Here is a 22787-nt window from a genome sequence, read left to right on the forward strand (position 1 = left end):
AGCCCCGGAAAAAAAAAAGCATCACTTGTAAAACGCTGTCAGCCAAATGAATCATTCAGCTAAAGGATCAGTCAGAGTCAGTCATGACACAACACGCCGATGTATCAAAAAGCAGAAAAGTCCTTCAGCACTCCAAAAAAAAAAAAAAAAGGAGGATCGTAGTTAACATCCTGACACTCAAAATCAAAAGAGCGGGAGCAGAATAGAAAACAATCAAACACGTCAGCCATAACCTGGATGGTTGATCAGGGAGATTTTGGGATACGTTCTCAGCTTTGATGTCCTTCCTCCTTTTCTTTCCTTTTTTTCTCTACTGTGTGTGTGTGTGTGTGTGTTTCCCCTCCACTGTCACTAACTGTGGATGAGGCAGAGTAAAGAGGAAGTGGCTTCTCCTGAGTGCTGCATATTGTTGATATATAACAGCATGTGCACGCTCGTGGAGGTGGATTCTCCCTTTATCGTGGCCTGATATACACTCCTCTAAAGATCCACTGTGAACCGCTGACAGCCGATTATTTCCCTCCATAGTCATCTTTTAAGGTGAAGTTCCCTGTTACGCTTCAGATGACTCGACACTTAAAAAAAAAGGGCATCTTAAGGTCCCTGTCCTGCTTTTTTTTTTTTTTTTTTTAACTGTGTGCTGTTTGATGGACAATTTCATATCCCCCAGTTTTCCCTGTACTCAGCACAGTTTTTAAAGAGCAGATAGCTGCAATTTAATGGAGTTCAGTCAAGATGCTGGAGTCTCTGCTATTCTTAGACCGACCCTCTCCTCCTGTCATTCTCTCTTCTTTCTTTCCTTCCCTCCATCACATGCATCTTTCTATTACCCCTTCCTCTCTCTTTCTGGTTCTTTACCTTCACTCCTTTTTCATTGCTCATTTCTTTCCTACTTTCCATCTTTTTCCTCCTCATCCCCTTCTTTGCAAACATTATTCTCCTCTCCTCCTCTCCCTCTTCCTCTTCCTCCCCCCTTGGTAAAATCAATTTTTGGGACATTGTAGTCATGGGAACACTCGAGGTGAACTCAATTTGACCTTGCTGAGTGCACAACAAAGTCTGCTTAAAACGCACAAACACAAAGTTAAACTCTCGGCCACACACACACACACACACACACACATACAGTATGTGCACAAAAGAATAATCAGTGCGTGTTCTTTACATTGCAGACGGTCGACAAGCTCCGAGAGCACCTGAACAGACACCTGCCTCGACTGGGGAAGAAGAAGATTGACTCGCTGGTTGTCTGCTATGGAGCCAAACTGGTTGGTACACTGTGTGACTGTGTGTGTGTGTGTGTGTTTGGAGATAAAGAGCAGTTCAGGAGCTCTGTATATCCCTCTGAACCCAATTTTTTTAAAAGGTGCATAGCTCTTAAAGTATTATTTATTTAATATTTGCCCTTGCTCTTTTTTCGGGGAAGGTTAAGTGGCACTCACTGTGCGGCTCGCTCAGTTGGAAGAGGCAGCAGGTTTTCCACTCTCACTAAATGCTTTGACAGAGCTCACAGATGGATGTGTGCTCTTGGTTTAGAGGGATTACCGTGAAGATTCGGGGTCACCGTTTCAGTCCTCTGAAACAAATGAGACACATATCCTCAATGACTTAAAGACTCTAGCTTTGTTTATGCATTAAAGGGTTAACTACAGTGGACAGTGGAGGGGGTGGGAGGTGGGGGGGTGGTATTCCCCACTTCACTTTTCACAAGCCTATTTTTGCCATTTTCAGTATTTTTAGTCCCACTTTCTATATTCTTCTAATATCATTTTGCTGAGTCTCCAGCTGGGAGAAGAGGGAGGAGCTGGTGAAACGGTGGAAATACTAAATGCATTGTGGGAATCCTCTGTATAAACAATGCAGTGAAATCCCCTCCACATAAAACAAATACATTGCTAAACCTGCTTTGTTTACATGGTAGTAATTATTGCACTCTTACCGTTGGGTAACATGAAAACATTTGCAGACTTATGTGTTGTATTGTCTGTTTCCAACCAAATGCACAACCCCAAACATAAAAACATTTCTCTGTGGCGCTACTGGAGGTCAAACAACTCTGTGCACATTATTGTTGCCAGTGCTCTGTCAAAGACCATCACAGAGGAGAGGAGAAGCTACACTTATTTGCTCTCTGGAGGAGTCAGATAATGATCCCAGCCAAGAAAAAGTCTTGCAGCTGTGTATAAATGATAGTTTTTATACTTTTTCTGGTACAACGTGGTAATTAATCACCTTTAAGTGCTTTTTCTCGTTGTTTTGGAAGTAAAAACAGTTTAAAAATTACATCGCAGAATGTAAATGCATCTAAATGCACATGTATATGAATGAGTATAAATATAACTTCACTGTGGCCCCTTCACACTTCAAAACGCCCTTGGTATCCACCCACGGAGCGGCGGGTGGGATCTGCATAACCGAGCGGAAAGATGTAACCACTCTGTGTCTGTGCCCTATAGAAGCACTCGGTTCTGTAAAGTCAGTCTTTAGTATTCCTGGGAGGTAAATCCTTTCACAGCTAGGAGCCACTGAAAGCAGACATACAGCATATATCAACACAACAGTATTAAATCAGGCCAAGGGTAAGGCAGGAATTGAATGGAAAGCAGGGTGCACAGCGTTTTGGGACTTAAAGGAATTGCATATGACAGAGCGAGAAAAAAAAAGAAAAGAGGAAAGGTATCTTCTGTTCTCACAGCTGGATCAGTCGACGTCTCTGCTCGGTGTGACAGGCTCATGAGTTTTAACCTGTGCCTTCAATATCAAAATGAAAGTAGTAAAAATAGGTGAGCCTGTAATCGGTTCCGACACAGACAAGCGCAGTGACTGAATTTATTCCCCTCAGCGAGAGTGGAAAAGTTTCTCATCCTGGGAGTCGGACTTATTAAAACATACGCAGAGACGAAAGACCCACAAGGTATAGAGCCTCCAGGGACGTTTTTTAGTTAAACAGCAGCCGACTAACTCACCAGGCGGGGCGACGTGATCTTACATCAGATCAGCTGACTCAAACTTTTTAACACTCAGGGTGGTAACGTTTCAAAGACGGCGCACTTCCCCTCCACAAATAAAGAACATCTCCCCCTCTTGTCGGTGCTTATTGAGACTAATGGCTGCATTGACACAGGGGAGAAGTTGGGGGTGAAAACGATTACACCTTGGAAGAGCGGGGGGAACTTTCGCCATGATAGATTACAGCTCCACAGTACATTATTGTCATAGTTATTTATTTATCCCCCATCCCTGTTGCTACAGACGACTTGAGTTGCATTACTTTTTTTATTTCAACACAGCAGCCAGTGTCAGAGCAAAGAAAGAGCCACTAATAGCTGAATATGAATGACTAAAAGCAGGAATGCATATTAAAAGTAATGCAATGAACTGAAATAGGCTGGAATAGTTTTAATTATGCAGCAGAAAAGTTATTTCTATACCCAAGGTTATTAAACTTTTCCTCAGCAGAGGACCCACACCGAGTTAATCCAGTCTCTTTGTCGGATCGAGGTTCATTAAGACAAATCGCTGATTCTAGATTTTATTCTAATAGAAAACCACACAGGGATTACAGCGTACGAGTCTGTGGCTTTAAACCACTCGCCTGCCTTTTGTTTGACTCTTTTTTTTTCAGCACAGAAACATCTCAGCCATGTTTTTTTTTTTTTTTTTAATCTTATTTACTGATTGTCAGGGGCCTGGATTGCATCAGCAACTGAGCACAAGATACTGTATGAGTTAAACCAGGAAATTTGTAAATAATTTATTTTATACCATTAACAAACCAGTGGAAGGACTGTTTGCTTATAAGTATTAGTTTTTGATTTTTGTAGTATTGCTTTGATTATTCGTATTTACAAAACAGCCAATTAAAATGCATGTTTTGCATGCAAAGAAAGAAAAAAGCGTTGGTTTAAGATCAAGACACACTGCTTTGTTAAAGCGTTAAATTTAGAGTCTATACTGTGTTGATTGCACACTGGTCTCTTCAGTGTCAAACAGTCACACAAAGACAAATGAATCCCATATGTACCAGCTTTAGTTCTCACAAGTGGAGAACATAAAACACATTAAAGACATTAAGATTTGTGTATTTTCTTGAAATGGTTCAAAAGCAACATATGGGAGAGAGCTGCCTGCCACCATGAGAATTAGGATAAATAATAGATGTTACATAGAAATAGAACAAATGGAATGATTACAGAAGAAAAAAAAGGACAAAAGACAGAAAAATCTAATAAATTAAGATTATGAGCTGAGCAATTAATCAAAATATTGAAATTGTAATATGGCTAAGTGCATATTGTCACATTTTGTTCAGCTCTCAAGAAAACAACAAAAGTGGCCTTGATCTTTGACCTTTGGTGACCAAATTTGGATGATTTCAACCTTCAACTGAACATTTGTGTCAAATTTGAAGGAAACTCTTCAATCACTGGCTTTAACAGATGAAGAACCACCAGTGTTGATGTGGTTGACAGACAGCACAACAGACAGCACAACAGACAGCTCAAATAACGTTCTTACGTCCCCCCCCCCGCCCCCCCCAGAGGAGCTTATTATTCCATTTTTCCTCAGAACTTCAACACTTTTATTTTTGGGAAAAGCCGGTTACATAAATGACGCTAATTGAAATTCCCACCCTGAGGTCAGTGGAGGACGTTGCTGGCAGAGTGGGTTTCCCACTGGTGTGCAGGATGTGAACGAGGCAGATCGTTTTCCTGTTATTCTACATGACACCAGAGAGATGGAGAGGGCGGTGTGCGTTTTGGCACGCAGCGGGCACGCTTCAAAAGTGGAGAGCATCAGAACGATCCTGGATGCTGTCAGACGAGCGGTGAAGTGATGCGTGTGTGCGTGCTGAAAGATGCGTTTCTTCAACATTTCAGAAAATGGGAAGTAGGGGGAAAAAAAGAAGAGGGAAGTGAGGAAACTGATCATAGAACAAGTGCGTAGAACATTTCCATGAAGAAAATGTTGTCATAGCAAAAAAAAAGAAAAGAGAAAATTGCATATTTTCTGACAGGCTGCTTGTGTAGTGCAAAATTTCCAGGCCTCTGACTCAGCCGCATGTTGAAGAAAAATGTTTCATTTGGATCTAATGGAGCATCTCCTTCCCTAAGCACTAACATGTGCTTGTGTGTGTGTCTTTGTATGTGTGTGTGTTTAGCTGGAGCTCATCAGACACATGCTGGACTCGGTCTGGCTGAAGTACAAGCTGGGCCCTCGTGTTTTATGCCTGTGAGTACTCCACCCCCCCACATCCACCCCCCATCGCCACTGTGTGTATCTAATTTAAAGTCATATTTCTAACGAATGTCACGTAAAGCGTAACACACTCACAGGATGTGTGCGTTCGGCCTTACGCATGTGTGCTCCAGACCCTCCATCATTCCCCGCTGTGTGCGTGTCTGCATGTACAAACTGCTGATGACCCCGTACCCTCACGTTACATAACAGCCCCATCCCAAATTTTCTGTGTGTGTGTGTGTTCTTGTACTTACTACGTTGTGAGGACCCGAACGAGTTTTTAACCAACAGAGTGAGGACATTTTTGGGAAGTGAGGACATTTTGGCCGGTCCTCACTTTTTCTAAGGGCTGTTTGAGGGTTAAGACGTTAGGTACAGTAAGAGTAATGGTTAAGGTTAGGCATTTGTTTTGGATGGTTAAGGTTAGAGTAAGGGACTAGGGACTACATTATGTCAATGAGTGTCCTCACAAAGATAGCATTACAAGGATGTGTGTGTATGTGTGTGTGTGTGTTCCAGGAAGCAGCAGGGCAGTCCAGCTGAATGGTCTGCGTTTCACTTCATGTTTCGGATCCTGGAGGCCACGAGGGGTCTCTGCCTGCCCCTCCCACCAGGTACACTCCCCCCTCACACACACATGCATGCATGCACACACTCACACTTTTAGTTGTTATAATCCAGCCTGTTCCCAGTCTCAGAATAACAATGTGTGTTTGACAACAGAGACAGCAGACCCCCCCCCTCCTCCTCCTCCTTTCTTCCTCTCCTTCACTAATGTAACCAAAAATATGTTAAACATTAGCATAGTGCAGACACGGGTAAAGCCGAGCGTGAATACATTTTCAATCATTTGAATTCATTTTCCAGTGTTTGTGGCGTAACTCTCTCTGTTACACAATCGCTCATGGGTGAAAGTCTGTGGGTTAGACTCCCACTGGATGACTGGGAGCGACGCAGCAAGCGAGATGCGCCCCCGAGCAAGGCAGCACCCGCCTAACACCGAGGCAGCAGGTGTAACCCGTGGAGCTGTAAACTTCATGCGTGTGACGTACAGTAGCTATTGCCGTGGCTGTGCACTTAGGTGTTATTTTACTTTTTCTCCTCCTGTGTGATTTGTAGAAACATAAAAAGCTAACTTTCCCCTTCTTCTTCTTGTTTTTCTCCTCCAGGCTATCACACCCTCTTAGCTGTGTTTGCCGTGCGTTGCCTCCCTCATCACACCTTCCTACAGTACATTGATCACGGCTTCCTACAGCTCACAGAAACCTTTCTGTCTCGCATAATGACAGGTACACACACACACACACACACACACACACACACACACTGATAAGTCTTTCCTTGTGTTTATGAAAAACTTTTTTTGTACCCCTGGTAGACAGTAATATCATTGTCTCTGTGAGAGTGTTAATTTTAGCACTTAGCTCAAAGCACTGCATATTTAGCCTCACACTAAGTCATTCAGCCAGTGTAAATCACACAGTCTGTTTTGTGGGATATTCTTTTATTAAAAAGGCACACCATGCAGAAAACAAATATACAAAAATATACAATCCAATTAATGTACAGTGGTTAAATTCAATTCAAATTTATTGACTAGGATAAACCCCTATGACATTATTGTTTAAGAATTGTTGCACGATTTTTTGAACATGATGTGGTTTTTATAGAGGAAAAACTGAAGCAGTACTTTGGAGTTTTGTGTTTAGGTTGTCCATCAGTGAGATATTGAGTTTAGCAACATAAGTTTAAGACATGAAGTTATGACTCTGGGATCACATCTGCCATCATTAGTTATTAGGACTAGGATTGTGCTTCTCTTTTTTGATCTCTTTGTGATAATGAGATGAAAAGAAGTACAGGAACGGATTTAGACAGTGATTGAAAAAGTAAAAACACTCCACAAAGGTCAGCATCTGGCTAATGCGGAGCAGGTCTTTTCTTTCTGTGAAGAGAGCGACCACGTACAGCATGCGGAGAATGACGGGAAAAAAGGCCACGGCCAGGGAGAATGCGATGATGCGAATGAAAACCTTCGTAGCTCTGGGCTGTTTCATTGTGGCCATTTGGGCTTGGCTGACCCCTCGGACAAGAAGCACGTAGCAGGTGAGCAAAGTCAGGTGGCTGAAGATCATGAAGCCGATGTAGACCACCTCGAACACCGGCATGATGGAGTGATCACCGCAGGACTGGCCGCCAGTCCATTCGCTCTTGTCTGTGAGTGAAAACACGACAGGAAGAGCCTCCAGGGTAGCGAGCATCCACACAGAGGAGAGTAACAGCCGCTGCCAATTCCGGGCCAGTTTGCTCCACTTCTGGGGATGAAGAATCTGCCAAATGAAAAGGAAGTTTTTAGTTTTGCATAACATAAATCATCAGATCAATCTAGCAGTGGTCTTTTTTTTTTATCTCAACCCAAATCCATTTTAAATGGATAGTTCATCATTTGTCAAATTGGCCCATTGCCATAATCCCTATAGTTTTAGAACTAGGTTTTTTACCTTTAATTGTTGGTGCAAGCTATTTTTAGAATGGCGGAGCAGAGCCGCGAGCTGCTCAGAGCTAAGCTATGGAGGCTAATGGGATTTCTTGGTTTCCCTCATCAAACTCATCAAATACACAATCCAACAACTCCGCTCTCCGTTTTCAACCTGGGCCCTGTTTTCATATGTTTTTCTGTATATGTGAGTGATGGATAATACTTTTATTGAGGTCACTGCAGTATTGAGCCGGGCAGGCAGCCTGCAGCCCAGCTAACGCTCTTCCGCGGGGCAAGTGGCTCCCGTCAAAGTTTGCCTTATAAACGCCCTATAAAGAAGAAGAGACGTGCTGGCTACAGTAAAGGTAGAGACATAGGCTACTGTACGTTAATTTCTCCTTTCTAGTATGTTGTCGCACACTCATAACTATCTGAGCCTGTCAGCTTGAAAAAAATACCCGTTTATAGGGTGAACTTTGACGGGAGCCACTTGCCCAGTTGAAGAGCGTTAGCTTCGCTGCAGGCTGCCTGCCCGGCTCAATACTGCAGCGACCTCAATAAAAGTATTATCCATCACTCACATATACAGAAAAACATATGAAAACAGGGCCCAGGTTGAAAAAAACCGAAGTTGCCCTTTAAAGGTAACGAACCTACTGCTATGACTATATGGATTATGGCAATGGGCCAATTTGCCAAAATGTTGAACTATCCCTTTAACCTAATAAAAAAAATCTCTAATTGGGAGTGGTAGATTCATACCTGGTAGTATCTCTGAATGCCTATCAGCACCAGGATGTTTAAGTCGGAGCTGATGCAGAAGAAGAAGAAGTAGAAGAGAAGCTGACAGACGGCGTAGGGCGGACGAGCTCCACCGTAGAAAACCGCCACGCCGAAGGGCAGGCAGAGCAGGCAGAGGAGGTCCGACACCGCCAGGTTGAAGAAGAGCCGCTGAGTGATGGTGGAGCCGTGGAGATGCCGGCTGAGTTTTGCTATCACCCTGATGTTGGCGGGGATACCCAGCAGGCAGATGACCGCAATCACCCCGGCAACGACCAGTACGTCCCAGGAGCCGGGCACGGAGTCTGAGGAGGGGGGCATGGAGCTGGAGCCGTTGGCGGAGCTCTCGTTAGAACTCATCGTTGGATAGAAAAGTGATGAGACTGAAGAGATGAGTTGTGTCGGGCTCAGGCTGTGCGACCTGGTTGTTGTCTGTCATGCAACAACATATGTACGACCACACCCCAGTGGTCTGTGGTCTCAGTGCTGCTAACAGCAACTCATGGTCTCTACTCTTGACTATTTGAAAACTCTTTATGGATTAAACTAAACTAAACAAAGTGGAAGTAAAGTAGCAGAGGGTTGTGACACTGCACAGCTTCATCCCAATCCCAGTGTGGAGTCTCTGAGTGACTTACCCTTGAATAACTTAGCGCTGTGTCTTAATTAGAGCCTCACAGTGTGGCTAATGTGGCTGTGGGCACCTAGTTAGGCACAGGAGGCCCAGGTGTTCATCACTTGTTGTGAACTACTTAGTGAAATACGTGTGAAAAAAACCCACAGGACAGCAACTGTTACCACTAGATGGAAACAGGTCTGATGTGGAATTTCAATATAAAAGCAGATAAATAGGACATATAAATATAACTCAACAAACACACACAGTACACCCATATACACCACCACTTACAAGCACAATGCACAAGCACTTTATTCCACGTAACCTGCCATGTTGTATTTGTCTTCTCATCTTCTTTTACCTCGTCCATTGTTTTTATGCTCTATGTGTTTTTTTTTCTGTTTCCTGCCCTTATGATGTGTATGATTTTAAGTATGTAGGCCACCACTGTGATGGGCAGTTGCAATGTCATTGTATTTTAATGCAGTGACAATAAAGGCCTCTTAAACCTCTTATATCCATATAGTAAATTATACACCTTTTTTGTTATATTTTTCCTTAATTTTTCTTATTCTTACGTCTTTTGTTATTTCCAAAATGTTTTATTTCATACTGACTTAATGAATGATTTGTTTTTGGTCATAGTTGCAGCTGAAGAATAAATAAGTCTTGATCACTGAAGCCATAAAAACGGGTCACACCGCACATACAGTACAGTAGCTGTGACATCAGTTTGACCCAGTTTGACATGAGACAGCAACAGACACCATGAGGATTCACCACCTCACTCATAAATCCTCCCCAGTGTGTATTTTGTGTCAAAGTGTATCGTTCAAAGGACAAACACTGCGACTTGGCGCCCAAATCAACAGGACCAAAATATCCGACCTTCCTCGTCGCTCTTGATGCCGTTGTACTTTCTCTTTCTCACGCACACAACAAAAAGATCTCCAGAGATGAAAAGATTGATTTGAAAGGGCCGAGTCCGAAACTTAAAAGTGAGAGAAAAGGCCGTTTCATGACTTTGAAGTAAGAGGGTTCACGCGTCACTTCTCCCCAGGGAGTAATCAAATATCTATATACCCACTCTACATTCAACTGGTGCGCGCTCCCCGCCCGCCTCATTACAAACACACACAAACATTTTCACATGTAGTTCTCTCTCAGTCCAAAGCAGTCGTCGCCCTTAACCCTGGGTGCAGAGTAGACCTTTGATACACTGCCTACATGTGGTAACCATGGATACTTGCTGGACACATGGGAGGAGCAGTAAAGTCCTCCCTCTTGGTGGCTGAGCACAAATCTGGGATTTTGATGATTGTGTTGGTGTCAGAGCTGCACAGTTGATCACAATTGAATCAGAATTGCAATATGGCCCAGTGCAATATTCAAATCACAGGAGCTGCAGTTTATTAGGTTAAGTCACAACATTGCTTTGCATCGACAGCACCATGAAATAAAGAAAATCATATGATCGATTTCTGCAGAAACATCCCTTCCAACAGCAATGACAATATCTGCCCATCTAACTGCAATATGATGTTTTTTTTTTTGCATATTGCACTCCTCTCTAATTAGCATTTATTTGAATGTTTTGATGCAAATGCTGAGAGAATGTGTCACACTCCGTTCTGTCAGACTGGTGTCCAGAAGAGTAATTAGTGTCTCTCATTTCCTTCTGCTTTGTGTTTAGATTTGGACAACAGCGACGCCAACGAGAGACTTAAGTTCAGCATACTTAAAAGACTCCCCGAGGTACTGGTGTTATGTGTGTGTGTGTGTGTGTGTGTGTGTGTGTGTGTGTGTGTGTGAGTGTTTGTGTGTGTGTGTGTGGCCACAACACAAACAGCTGTGACTGTTATCGGCCATGATGACACACAGACACAGTGGTTTGGCTGGAACGAGTGAGTGAGTGAGTGAGTGAGTGAGTGAGTGAGTGAGTGAGTGAGTGAGTGAGTGAGTGAGTGAGTGAGTGAGTGAGTGAGTGAGTGAGTGAGTGAGTGAGTGAGTGAGTGAGTGAGTGAGTGAGTGAGTGAGTGAGTGAGTGAGTGAGTGAGTGAGTGAGTGAGTGAGTGAGTGAGTGGGAAGTTTTGATCTTTTCTCCCATGGTTCTCTCCCCAAACTCCAATTAAGAGTTTGAAGTTATTTTAGTTCTCATCTCCCTCAAGCCCCCCTCAAGCCAATCACAAAGCACTTGTGTAACCAGCTCGTGTGTGTGTGTGTGTGTGTGTGAGTGAGTAGCTGGGGAGGGGTGTGTGTAAGTCGTTTGTCGGCTTAGTGTGTGTGTGTGTGTGTGTGTTTGTGTCTCAACTGTTGTGTAACTTCCACGTGTTCCCATGTGGGTACAGTATATTTCATATTTCTGTGTTGGTGTGTTTGTGTGTGTGTGTGTGTGTGTGTGTGTGTTACGTCCGCACTGTGATCAGAGGAATGTTGAGTGTTTAGTGTCTCTGTTCTGTTTCCTGCTTGTCAGATTTTTTGTTGGGTGAGTTTGGCAGGCAGGAGACACACACACACACACACACACACACACACACACACACACACACTGATAGAGGTAGAAAACAGGAAATGTTTGCCCACTGTACCCGAACAAAACCCAGCATCTCCATAATTCTGGTTATTAATGTGTTACAAACGTACAGAGGATTTCCACTGAACCTTCATATTATATTTCAGAGCTCTACACTGTGGATCAGGAGCCTCAGCTTCTTCATAGCTGTAATCCTTCTATAGCACTCATACAATAATGCTAATGTTTACTAAGTGGCGCTTTAGGCATCAACAAATGAAAACAGGCTGCAATGCACAAACTGCTTCTTATTGTTCTTTATTGATGAACTCAGATGTTTGTTACGTTCACCTGTTCAACCTGGACTAGTCACACAGTCGGTGCTGGTCACTGAGCTTGGGACAAACTTCACACACAACTTAGTAATGGATTCATGAATAGCAGCTGCAGCTCGGCCCAGATGTAGAGTGGAAATGAAACATACAGATAAGATGTATCATTGCAGCTCTTATGGTGCTGAACGTAACATCTGAATGAATTTCAGAAATATTGAAATTCCTCTTGAGGATTTTAGGGCTGTTATAAAATTCAGTGGATGAAATATTTTGAGTTTATTTGAGTTTTATGGCTTAATAAAACAAACCTCTTCTTTGATCATTATTTTCATATTACAAATTAATTTGAAATACTATGAACAAATACTTTCCAAGAATAAAGTCTCTTATTTATATTATGTTAAGGTCAAGTTAGGGGATACTTGTTGTACCTGCTCAACCCTCACCCTGCTCTTACTACCTGTTGCATACGTCAACAAGTTCAGTGAATCCTCCATCTAAGATTAAAGGTTTTTTGTATTCACAATTATTTTACAAGGAAATTAACTAAATTTGAGAGTAAATCCTTTAAGAGAAGTGGTTTATTTCAAACACTGACCTCCTGGTTGTCCTAAGGAACCAGCAGTGCTCGTGACATGATGATATTGTCATGTATCAACATCAAGGCTTTTATTTTGAAATGTCACAGTGTTTAAGCCAATATTGGTCAATCCTGTCCAGTCATCTGTGTAGATACATACATGGTATCTCAATTCATTCATATAAAATTAGATAAACCATGACAGAACACATTAACCAGGATCTTTTACTGATCATAATAATTAATTTCAAGGAGGTGTGTGTTAATACGTGTATGTTTAGCCCTGATTATGTACTGTAAAAAAACCAAAACAAAAAACTATGACGTAGCTGAGGAACTTGTCAGTATCTGGCTGTTCTTCTCGGCTCTGAAGGAAACACAATCCTTCAGCAGCTCTGGATCAACTTGGCAGCGCTGTTTGAAGCTGGACAGAAAAAGCAGCCTTGAGGAAAAGCTGCATTCTTTCTCACTGTCAGTCACACCGGCAGTCACCGCTTGCTTAACTTTTATTTATCACTGTGCTGTTGGTTGCACAACACTGAAAAAATAGGATTTCTATGAAAACTCATTAGCAGTCAACACGGCCATAATGGGTCTGAGTTCCAGTTGGTAAAATAGAGGCACAGATGTTCACATGCTCCAGGGATGCTTTTTTTTAAAATGACATCATGAGCTACATGCCTAAAATATAAACTCTAGTGTGTGTGTGTGTGTGTGTGTGTGTGTATGTGTGTGTAGCCTATGGTGCAGAGGATCTACCATATGTGGGATCATCCTGTCAGTTCAGCCTCAATCTCCAGAGATTACGTGAGGACTCTGCTGGAGAAACGCAGCAACAACAAGGTAACGCAGCACGATGTATCACTCTATCTCGCTCTCGTACACACACACACACACACACACACACACAAAATGCACTGCAGACTAGCAAACAACACACACACACAAACAATGGGGAAGATTCCTCCTGACAGGCATGAAAATCCCCCAGGGCAGAAAAAGTGAGTGAAAAATCATGATGTTCTGTGGCCTCTTGTGTCACAAAAAGCCTGAAATATGTTTTATCAATACAAAACCCACCGTCCTTGGCCTGTTTCATTAAACACACCAATAAATAACCACAGCGAACACATCATCTGTCCACTTAATGCAATCAGATAGTTTCTCTTGCAGCAGACCAGTATCATATTGTGAAGTCAGAAAACAATCCCAAGGCCTCAAAAAGGCTGTAGACCATGAATGTAAACAAGTGTGTTAGGTGGCTAGTTTCTTGATTTGTATTGAGAGTGTGTATTCTGGAAATAACATGGATCTATAGTTGTGTTTTTGTGTTTTTTTGTCCTCCATTCTTTCCTCCTCAGGGTTTTGCAACCACCAGTAGAGACAGACCTGGCTTCAGACCTGAGTTCCTGCCTCTTAGCTACCTGACAACAACACTCACTGATATAGAGGAACAAGGTAGCGTATGTGTGTGTGCATGCATGTTTGTGCGTGCACGTGTGTCTGTTTTTATTTCCTGCCAGGTTTAGATACAGAGGCCTTTGGAGGATTATTGTAAGACAGAATGTGTGTATTCAGTGCACGCTTGGTCAAAAATGCAGCAGCATCCTTCATGAAGTTAAGGAGGAAGTGTGTCTGTGTGTTTGTGTGTGTGTGTGTGTGTGTGTGTGTTGACTGTTCTATAATAAGCTGCATCATCCCTCTGTTCCAGCTTTGAACCCGTTCGAGGAGCAGGAGAACGTGGACGCTCGGTTCGTGGAGGAGACGGCTCTGAAACAGACGCTAATACTGCTGGGCTTTGATAAAAAGTGAATAATGTGGAGAAAGGAGGAAGAGGTGGGGCGGGAGGGGGAATGCGGATGGATGGACTGAGGGGGAAACAGATGAGGGGGAAAATGCGTTGGAGAGCACAGTCATCATTGACTGGGCCTTGAGGACAGGTAACGGATGGGTGGATGATGGAGGGCTGGGAGTGTGAGATGAATGGAGAGATTGAAAGGCAGAGCGCTCATACACAAGCCCTCAATGGATGATGACAAATTAGAGAGAAGGAGAGGGAGGGATGGATGGATGGATGGATGGAGAAAGAACAGATCTGAGGGGAAAGCAGATGAAGAAACGACCCTCACTGTTTATTATAAATCCTGACATATGTGTGTGTGTGTGTGAGAGAGAGACAGCGAATGCAACCAAAACTCTCACCGCAACAGCTTCATCGTATACTTCACTTTCAGGAAATATGCTTTTCAAATATTTATTGATAATCAATAACTGCAGGCAGCTATTTATATTAACTCAATGTCTGTTGTAGCAGCAGCCATTCTCTCCAGTGCCTCCTCATTCAACTTCTCTGCTGTCTTTCAAACAATTTATGATCACGGATGTCAAATCCTGCAAACAGTATTTATAAATCAAACAGCGTTGTTTATCCTCCTGTGTTTCCTGTAATGTCGCCGCTCCCCCATCAACTTGATTACACGCTGACAAAAGCTTCACAGACACACAGGGCTGGATATGTGCGAGCGGTGGCAGCTGTGCATTTAATCTGAGCTCAACACTTAGCTGTACAGAGGGGCTGCAGTAGAAAAGTGCCCCAAGGCGCAAATCATTGAGGGTGTTAAGTAAATGTACAAATTAATGAGGATTCTTTATCAAAATGAAAAGTGTCAGATAAGAAGGATGTTTTCAGATTTTAGACGATGAAGATGTGGATTAACCAAAGTGACTAAAACTAAACAAGGTGTTTGAAATGTTGAGGGAGTTCACCATTTGTTGCCTTGTTGAGGGGTCTCATTTAAAATATGTTATAGTTAAAGTTTAGCACATTTGTCAAATTTGTCAAAAAAAAAAAAAAAAAGAGCCTCTGCCAAAGTTTTCATAAGAATACAACTTTACAAATTTAGATTTGAACTTTAGAAGATTAAATACAAACCTTATTCAAATTGAAGGTTGCAATCATAAGCAATAACACTCATGCTAATGGCTAATGCTAACTTGATATAGGCCTACAACAGCAACAACTGTTTTGGCTGGTGATATATTATGTTTCAGCATTCACTATCATCTCGTAATTGTTGCATAACGTCAGTGTTTGATATTCGGCGCTACAGTCAGTATAGATATATTTAAAGATTCCCAGCTCTATACTTAATAATTAATACATTATACATGATGCATAATAAATGAGGGGGAAACAGCAGTTCAGTAACTTTCTTGCAAAATAAGTCGAAAAATGCTTTGCCAACCATAACAACAAACAAGATACAAGATAAATACAGAAATAAGACCTGAAAAAAAACAAAAAAAAAACAAGGCTCACTTTCAGTCCACACACACAAATGCTCAAACGTCTGGTTTGAGTAACGTGAGCATGTGTCCTCAATCACGACTGAGCTTTTGCTGTAAGTGGAGAAGCTCTGTGGTAGTGGTGGTTGTGTATCTGTGTTTTGAGTGTATGTGTGTTGTGTGTGTTTGTTCATAATCAGTTTTTGATAGTGTCAGAGTATTGGCACCCTGCGCAACCCACCCGAGACTAAATACCAGGGATTATTTACATCTCACGTCCTGCTTTGATTTGAGAAATGACATAACATTCCTCTGAAGAAGAAAAAGGGATTTCTTTCCACTCGTGATTCATATGTTTACAGAAAAAACTGTTTTGTAAGATGAAATATGAATAAAGAGAATTTTTCATTTTCGTTTTTGTGCTTTTACTGGCTGTACGTTTGAAGAATGTGGTGTACAGAGGCTTTGTGGTGAGTTAGGCCTTGGCTCACTTTGTTTCTATTTAATTTCCTTTGAACCCTGGTAAAAAAAAAAAAAGAAAAGAAAAAGAAAAATAGTGCTAATTGCACTGAGGAGCCTTGAGATGAATTGGGAAACAAAGTCAGATCATTGTGTAGCGTGAAAAGCTCTCCAGAAGAGGAAGTGAGCGCTCATATTCCTGAGAATATCTGAGTGTTTTGGACAGACTCAGCAGAGCTCCAGTGAAATCAGGAAATAATCTCAGCGTCAGTCATCACACGCTGAGTCACATTTAGTGAGGAACACACCCATCACGCTTTTGTACATGCTTGCATTACAACACCACGGCATTGGAGTTTGCTTCAAATCATTTCTCCTCTGGGGAATTCCTCTTGTAAACGTGAACAAATTGCTCGTTCCCCACTCCATTGCCTCCCCCCCCACACTTTGTTATGCAGTCGGTGTTATGTAGCTGACTAATAAGCACAAACAGATAGGGGGCTAAATTAATCTGACAGATCTCACCATCAGCCTGCAATGGATCATCACACACACACACACACACACACACACACACACACTGCACATCACTGGTTGGACAGGGTCTGGCTCCAAGTCAGATAAACTCAACCTTCTGCCTTCTTGAACCTCTTAAGAAGTTGACTCACACAGCTTGTATCGCAAGTATAGCTCAACACGGCATACACTAGAGATTTCCAAACATTTTCGTCTGCCCAGCAGCCCGTGTTATCTCTAACACTTCTTCACCGGGAGCACGTGTCAACTGTTTATCCATCACTTCCATATAAGTGTTAAACTGTTTATCTATTACTTCCAGTTACCTTTTACAACTGTTTAAACATTTAGTTTGATTATACACTATATTATACTCATACTAACATCAAGGCATCGTATCACATTTAGGCATTTTCAACCTTTAGCTAAACATACAAATGTTTATCTATTACTTTAGGCCTCTTAAATCACCATTTATCAATGAATTACTACAACTAAGCTACTTTTAGCCAGCTAATGGTTTATCCATTTATTATTTTTTAGCTGGTGTCTACCATTATCCATTTAGCTAGTAGCCTAAAAACTGTAGCTAATGGTTTATCAATTCACTTTGGCTTCTTGTTTCTACCATTTATCAATTAGTTGCTTTTAAGTAGCAAATATTGTTTATCAATTTTACTCTCAATAAACAATCTTTTATCTACAATGTAGCAAAATTGTTGATAGGTAGTACTGCAAATCAACAGTTCATTCTTCACCTTTTTAAAAGTATTTTTTGGGGGGCTTTTTGCCTCTAATTGACAGGACAGTAACGATAGACAGGAAATGGGGAGGCAGAGAGAGGGGGAATGACATGCAGCAAAGGGCACACCGGGGCAATCGAACCTGGGCCGACTGTAGCCTCTGCAGGTGGGGCGTCTGTTCAGCCCAGTGAGCTAAACAACGCCCCATTCATCAATTACTTTAAGCTGATTTGCTTGTTAGCCGTTTACCATTTTTAAACTATCAGTCCATTACTTTAGCTGTGTCAACGGATATTCTGCTTCTCATTTAAACATTTTTTTTGTAACACAATGTAATTAACCATTATGTTTAGCTAACTGTATCGTTTTCTAGTCGGTGCTCATGCACTCAGAAATATGTTACAACAGATTCACACGAGTGAGTAGTTACTGGTATCTGTGGCAATAATTTCACTACACATAAAATCATACCACTGTTAATTTTTTTTTTCAGAAATGTAATTTTTGCCTAAACATAAACATGTGTAACTAACTATACCCACATACACAGTGTTGGCCCGCACATGAACTTGGTATTCAAGCTCACACATGCTTACAAGCTGCAAAACACTCTCATGAGATCAGCAGATAGAAGGACTTCCAGTAAAGTTTTAGGAACTTCAGAGACTAGAGACACTTTGTTTTTCGTCTCTGGTAACCAGCTCTGAAGTCACCACCCCACTTATAACTCCATTTTTATCCATGTTTCTCATGACTCCCCTCTTCTGCTCTTTCTGTCTGCCATCTTGTTCCTCTTCATTTAAATTCTCCTCTTTGTCACCCTCTGTGCTCTTTCATTGCCTGATCTTCCTCTCCATATTTATATTTATCATTTCAGACATTAAGCAGCCACTCTTAGCTCAGCTTAGAGCTTAAATCCATTGCAATTTATTCATTAGCTGCATGATTACAACTGCGAGGAATGAAACAGTAACGAGATGAAGAATATGTAAAAATATGTGAAATCAATTTATCTCCAGGAGAAAGGTAGTGAGAAAACATGATGTGTCGAGAACACAACATTTCCTGTTAGTGAATGATACAACAATAAACACAAATTTCATTTCCCCCTCATGCCCTCTGTCTCCCCTTCCATTCTCCTACAGTACTTAGTGTTTCTGCAAGCAGAGCGTAAACAAGCTCTTGCCAGTAAATGCAAAAAAAGGAAACACAATTACAACCAGATGCCGTCCACAAGTACACACACAAATGACCAAACAGCACTGGTATGCTGGACAGTAGGGACAAAAATATACACAAGAAGCTGAGAGGTGCAGCAGGAATTAGCGGGAGAGCAGACAGATCTATAAATGTGTGATAGGAATGAAAATTGCCTGAGAAAATATATTGAAAATTCAAATTCTAAATTCTCATTTATTTTTGAATGTCTGCTGATTCCTCAAGTGGAGATTAAATGTCTCTGAGGAACACTGACATGACTGTGGATTCTGATTAAAAATCAAACCCAATCAGTGTGTTGTTGTGTCGTCTATCTCTAAGGGTTTGAGTGTTGGTTTGCGGAAGTGTCTCATGTGGGCTGCAGGCTGGGATGGTTTGAAGGGGGCCTGGGCTCCGTACGGTTTGGGCAGAGGCAGCGGGCCGCTCTCAGGGATGTACGCGGTGGGACGGACTTCAGCTGTGGTGTACTCTCCACTGGGCATCTGGTTCCACACGTCCTCTTTGGCCCGCTGAACACACACACAAACAAAACGCACATCAGAGGCAGTTTTAATATTTGATGTAAGACTGCATGACCTTGAATCAAACTGTTAAAAATTCAGTTTTGCTGAATTTTAATCATGAAATAATTAAAGGGACAACGAGGAGTTTGTATTTGGTTATAAAAAAGTCTCATATTAATGTGGATGAATATGCGTTACCCACATTTGTTAATGGCCCCATTTTCGATAAGTTTATTGTTTTGTCTTTATCGTTATTTTTTTCATGGGAATAATGCCGCCGAATCACCGTTTATGGTCGGAACTAGGGCAGCATCTGATCGTCTTCGAACCTCTGACTTTCATTCTTGAATGAAAACATTCTTGGCAAGACGTCCGTCTTGCGCCAGTCTAAGAATTTCACCGTGCGCGCAGGCTCATGGGAAATGTAGTGTGAAAACACTTCGCTTTCTAAAACTCCTTGTTGTCCCTTTAAAGCAGAAGTAAGCGATCCGGTCATTTTGGCTGACTTCTTGTCAGTCGATGGAGTTAGCAGTCCCCGCCCTCGTCATGGATCTATTGGTCCTCGTCCCTACTGTACGTCACCACAATCACGCACATCCCTTGGCTGCACACACAGCCCTTCATGCCATTCTCTCTCCTCATTGGATAAAGCTTGTAGGATACAAGGAAGTATACAAGAAGTTTTCTCCTCGGCTTACAGCAGAGCAGAGTGACTGACAGACCCGTGTTTCGGACCAAACACTCTATGTAAGTGATTGCTGTCGGAAGATAGAACTATTTAAGACTCATATTAACACAAACACTCCGCTTACTTCTGCTTTAATTCCACTATTTATTTTTACTTATTTTTTAATATCATGACAAATGCAGGGGTGCCAATGAACAGTTGAGCTCAAGATCCCAAGGCTGAGAGTTTGAGCTAAAGTTGTTTATATGAACTTCAATAAATGAATATTCATGTAAGACATTAGTGATTAGAGACGCTCAATGGGATGTGATATGTGATTTTGTTTTTTGGAGTAAAAATAAATGAATACACAGGTAGCTGCATTTCTTCATCTCTATGACTAACAGATTATGATGCACTGATGACTTTAACTTTAACAACAGAATGATTAATACATGATTTTGTCGAAGGACTGAGGTTATAAAAATATATATACCTCAAACTCACTTCTTTTTTTTTGACACATAAAGAAATGGAATCACTCATTGCAGGCTGGAAAATTTTTCCCCGCGTTAATAAAACTAAAATATGACGACTGGTGGAAAACTGACAGCGGCTGGCAAAATTGATTTGAACCCAACATGGCTGATGAATCAATTTGTAACCATTGCTGCCTCCTGCTGAGAAAAGGGGGGAAAAACTGTGCACATGTCGTCATGACACTAACGGTCCTCGCTTTGACTTGCGCCCCACCACAGCATGTAAATGAACTGTGCCTAAATCTCACAGAGACTTCAAAGAGATGGCGATTTTCTTGTGCGTATGAACAGTTTATCCGCTGGCATGTGATCTGAGGGAGTTCACACAAAAACAGGAATAATGGCTTTGAATGCAAAAAAAAACATAGGAACACTGCCAATAAATAAACAGGAAACATACTGTATCCCTTTTCTTGGGTTCACAAACAGTTATATTTAAAGACCTAGCTAACAGCGTATGAGTAATAACGCTCAGGCTGAGGCTCTGAGAAGAGGAAATAAGCTTAAGTTCGGTTTCTGCTTGTGCCGTCTTGTTTTTATTACATGCAGTGTATTGAGGAAATGCAGACGGGTTTAACAGCAGACAGGCGGCAGACAGCTGGACCGGTTTCAGACACCGCTGATCCATGTGCGCCTTTTCTTGTGTAGACAGCCCCTACTTCTGTTTGTCAGCCTGTCTGCCCTTCTTGTCCCATCTTTGTGCATGTGGTGAAAACACTTCAGTTCCTGTCTCGGCTGTGTGCGAGTGTAGAGGACAGTTTCTATTCCCTTCCCTCAGTCGGTGTGTTCAGGTGTACTGCAGCCGCTTTTGTCCCTCAGCACCTTAATTGATTCGTACCCCATGTCGTGTCCCCACTTCACTTCTGTTTTCTTGGTCGCTCTATCTTCTTTTCTTGCCCCTCGCTGCTTTAATCATCTCCTGACCAGTGATCTTTGTGCGTGTCTGTGTTTCTTTACCCTCTCTCTCTCCTCTTTGTCCCTCTGCCTCCTCTTCTTGTCGCGGAGCATCCTCCTCCACTCCTCCTCTATCTCAGGGCAGGGTGGCAGGCCCTGCTCCAGCCGCCGCTGGCACCTGTCCATCTGGAAACACAGGGGCCAGCGCAAGAAAACATTCATTTTGTATTCCTATCACTGCGACCACTCTTTGCTCTCCTGGCTCCAGTTAGAATTGAATTTTAACTGCGCTCGAAAACAGATGGCCGTATTAGTGTCAGAATTAGGGCATAGTTATGCTTCTGCATTTGCTACCTTCCAGTTGTGTCTGTGGTGTGCTGCAGGCATACATCAGCTGCAGGGGCTCTTCAGGTTAATGACAATCTCTTGCAACATTTACAAGACATATGGGAAATCCTCTTATTTTTATTGGTTTAATTTTTTATTAAGGCAGAAAGCAGGAACCATTCTCTGCTCAATTTCAAAATACTGTAGGTTGCCAGCTTAGCCACTGGCATTTTGTTGCTTATGGCAGGTGTCACTCAAACCTGGGGTAAAATGATTTCTCTCCACTTCTGAAGGAAAATGGAGCTCAAATAAAACCATTGTGTGTTGGGACATGCTACAGCAGCTTTTGGCAAAGCTGTTGTTACCAGGTCTGTTCTGCCAGTTGAACTCCAGTCCTCAAAGCACCAGATGTTGAAATTTATTACCGAAAAATATAAAAACACAACGTTTACAAGCGAGACATACACTCAGTATTTGAGTTTATGATGGAAGCATAAGAGTCAATGAGCAACACATTTATCAATATGTTAACCTTAAAGCTGCACAAATCAGTGATTTAATATTCACAACATGCACTGTGAAATGTAACTTATTGAGCATCCTTCAGCTCATTGTTTTGGTTTTAGGCTGATAACTTCACTGTTGTAACTTGGTCTCAGTGCTGCAATCATTTTGTGGCGTAACTTAAGCAGCAGCTGACACCGACTCTTCAAAACCCGCTGACATTAGCAATTAGCTGGCGGTCATGACTTAACTGATGAGTCATTTCTCTCTGGAGGTAGCAGGAGACCAAAACAAAGCTAGAAGTGTTGTGATAACAGCACTTACATGACTTCCATGTAATGTAAGCTAATGCCGCTAAATATGCAGCTGTTTGCTAACAACTAGAGGAATATAATACAGACCGTAGCTTGATACGTATAAACTAAATGTTACACGCTAAGTAATATTCTAATTTATACACTAAAACAACACTTACAAAGTTTAACTTACGGATAATGTTGTCTTTGCTTTCTCAAACACAGGCATGGTGAGAAGAGGCTCAGGAGTGATTTTGTATTTTAGAACTTACGACTCAAATGTCAACAGT

The 22787-nt window shown here is 42.0% G+C and overlaps 3 protein-coding genes across 6 annotated transcripts in view; 1 reads left to right on the forward strand and 2 right to left on the reverse strand.

Annotated features, from left to right (window-relative positions):
• gsap (gamma-secretase activating protein) overlaps positions 1 to 15306 on the forward strand; it is a 30931-nt gene extending 15625 nt beyond the window's left edge. Inside the window, exons 25-33 of one of the 2 annotated variants that reach the window (XM_085768975.1) lie at positions 1173 to 1268; positions 1427 to 1474; positions 5162 to 5232; positions 5761 to 5855; positions 6411 to 6530; positions 10813 to 10874; positions 13285 to 13389; positions 13908 to 14004; positions 14258 to 15306. In XM_085768975.1, the coding sequence (XP_085625101.1) occupies positions 1173 to 1268; positions 1427 to 1474; positions 5162 to 5232; positions 5761 to 5855; positions 6411 to 6530; positions 10813 to 10874; positions 13285 to 13389; positions 13908 to 14004; positions 14258 to 14358 (795 nt within the window). In that variant the 3' untranslated portion in view covers positions 14359 to 15306. The remainder of the gene's footprint in view (positions 1 to 1172; positions 1269 to 1426; positions 1475 to 5161; positions 5233 to 5760; positions 5856 to 6410; positions 6531 to 10812; positions 10875 to 13284; positions 13390 to 13907; positions 14005 to 14257) is intronic. The other variant, XM_085768976.1, reaches the window with a different exon arrangement.
• On the reverse strand, positions 6889 to 9041 carry LOC146962686 (G protein-coupled receptor 183-A-like). Its single transcript, XM_085769472.1, has 2 exons — positions 8483 to 9041; positions 6889 to 7571 (listed from the first exon to the last, which is right to left on the reverse strand). Exons 1-2 carry the CDS (start codon positions 8858 to 8860, stop codon positions 7032 to 7034), a joined length of 918 nt encoding a protein of 305 aa, XP_085625598.1. The 5' UTR covers positions 8861 to 9041; the 3' UTR covers positions 6889 to 7031.
• A 3139-nt stretch (positions 15307 to 18445) lies between the features above and the next one.
• ccdc146 (coiled-coil domain containing 146) overlaps positions 18446 to 22787 on the reverse strand; it is a 47322-nt gene continuing 42980 nt past the window's right edge. For 2 of the 3 annotated variants that reach the window (XM_085769811.1, XM_085769812.1), the window contains exons 22-23: positions 21434 to 21556; positions 18450 to 19276 (exon numbers count right to left, since the gene is read on the reverse strand). In XM_085769811.1, the coding sequence (XP_085625937.1) occupies positions 19058 to 19276; positions 21434 to 21556 (342 nt within the window). In that variant the 3' untranslated portion in view covers positions 18450 to 19057. Of the gene's footprint in view, positions 19277 to 21433; positions 21557 to 22787 lie in introns of all 3 variants that reach the window. The other variant, XM_085769814.1, reaches the window with a different exon arrangement.

This window comes from Trachurus japonicus, chromosome 23 (genome assembly GCF_045865225.1).
Source record: "Trachurus japonicus isolate A0001 chromosome 23, Traja_1.0".
NCBI classification, from domain to species: domain Eukaryota; kingdom Metazoa; phylum Chordata; class Actinopteri; order Carangiformes; family Carangidae; genus Trachurus; species Trachurus japonicus.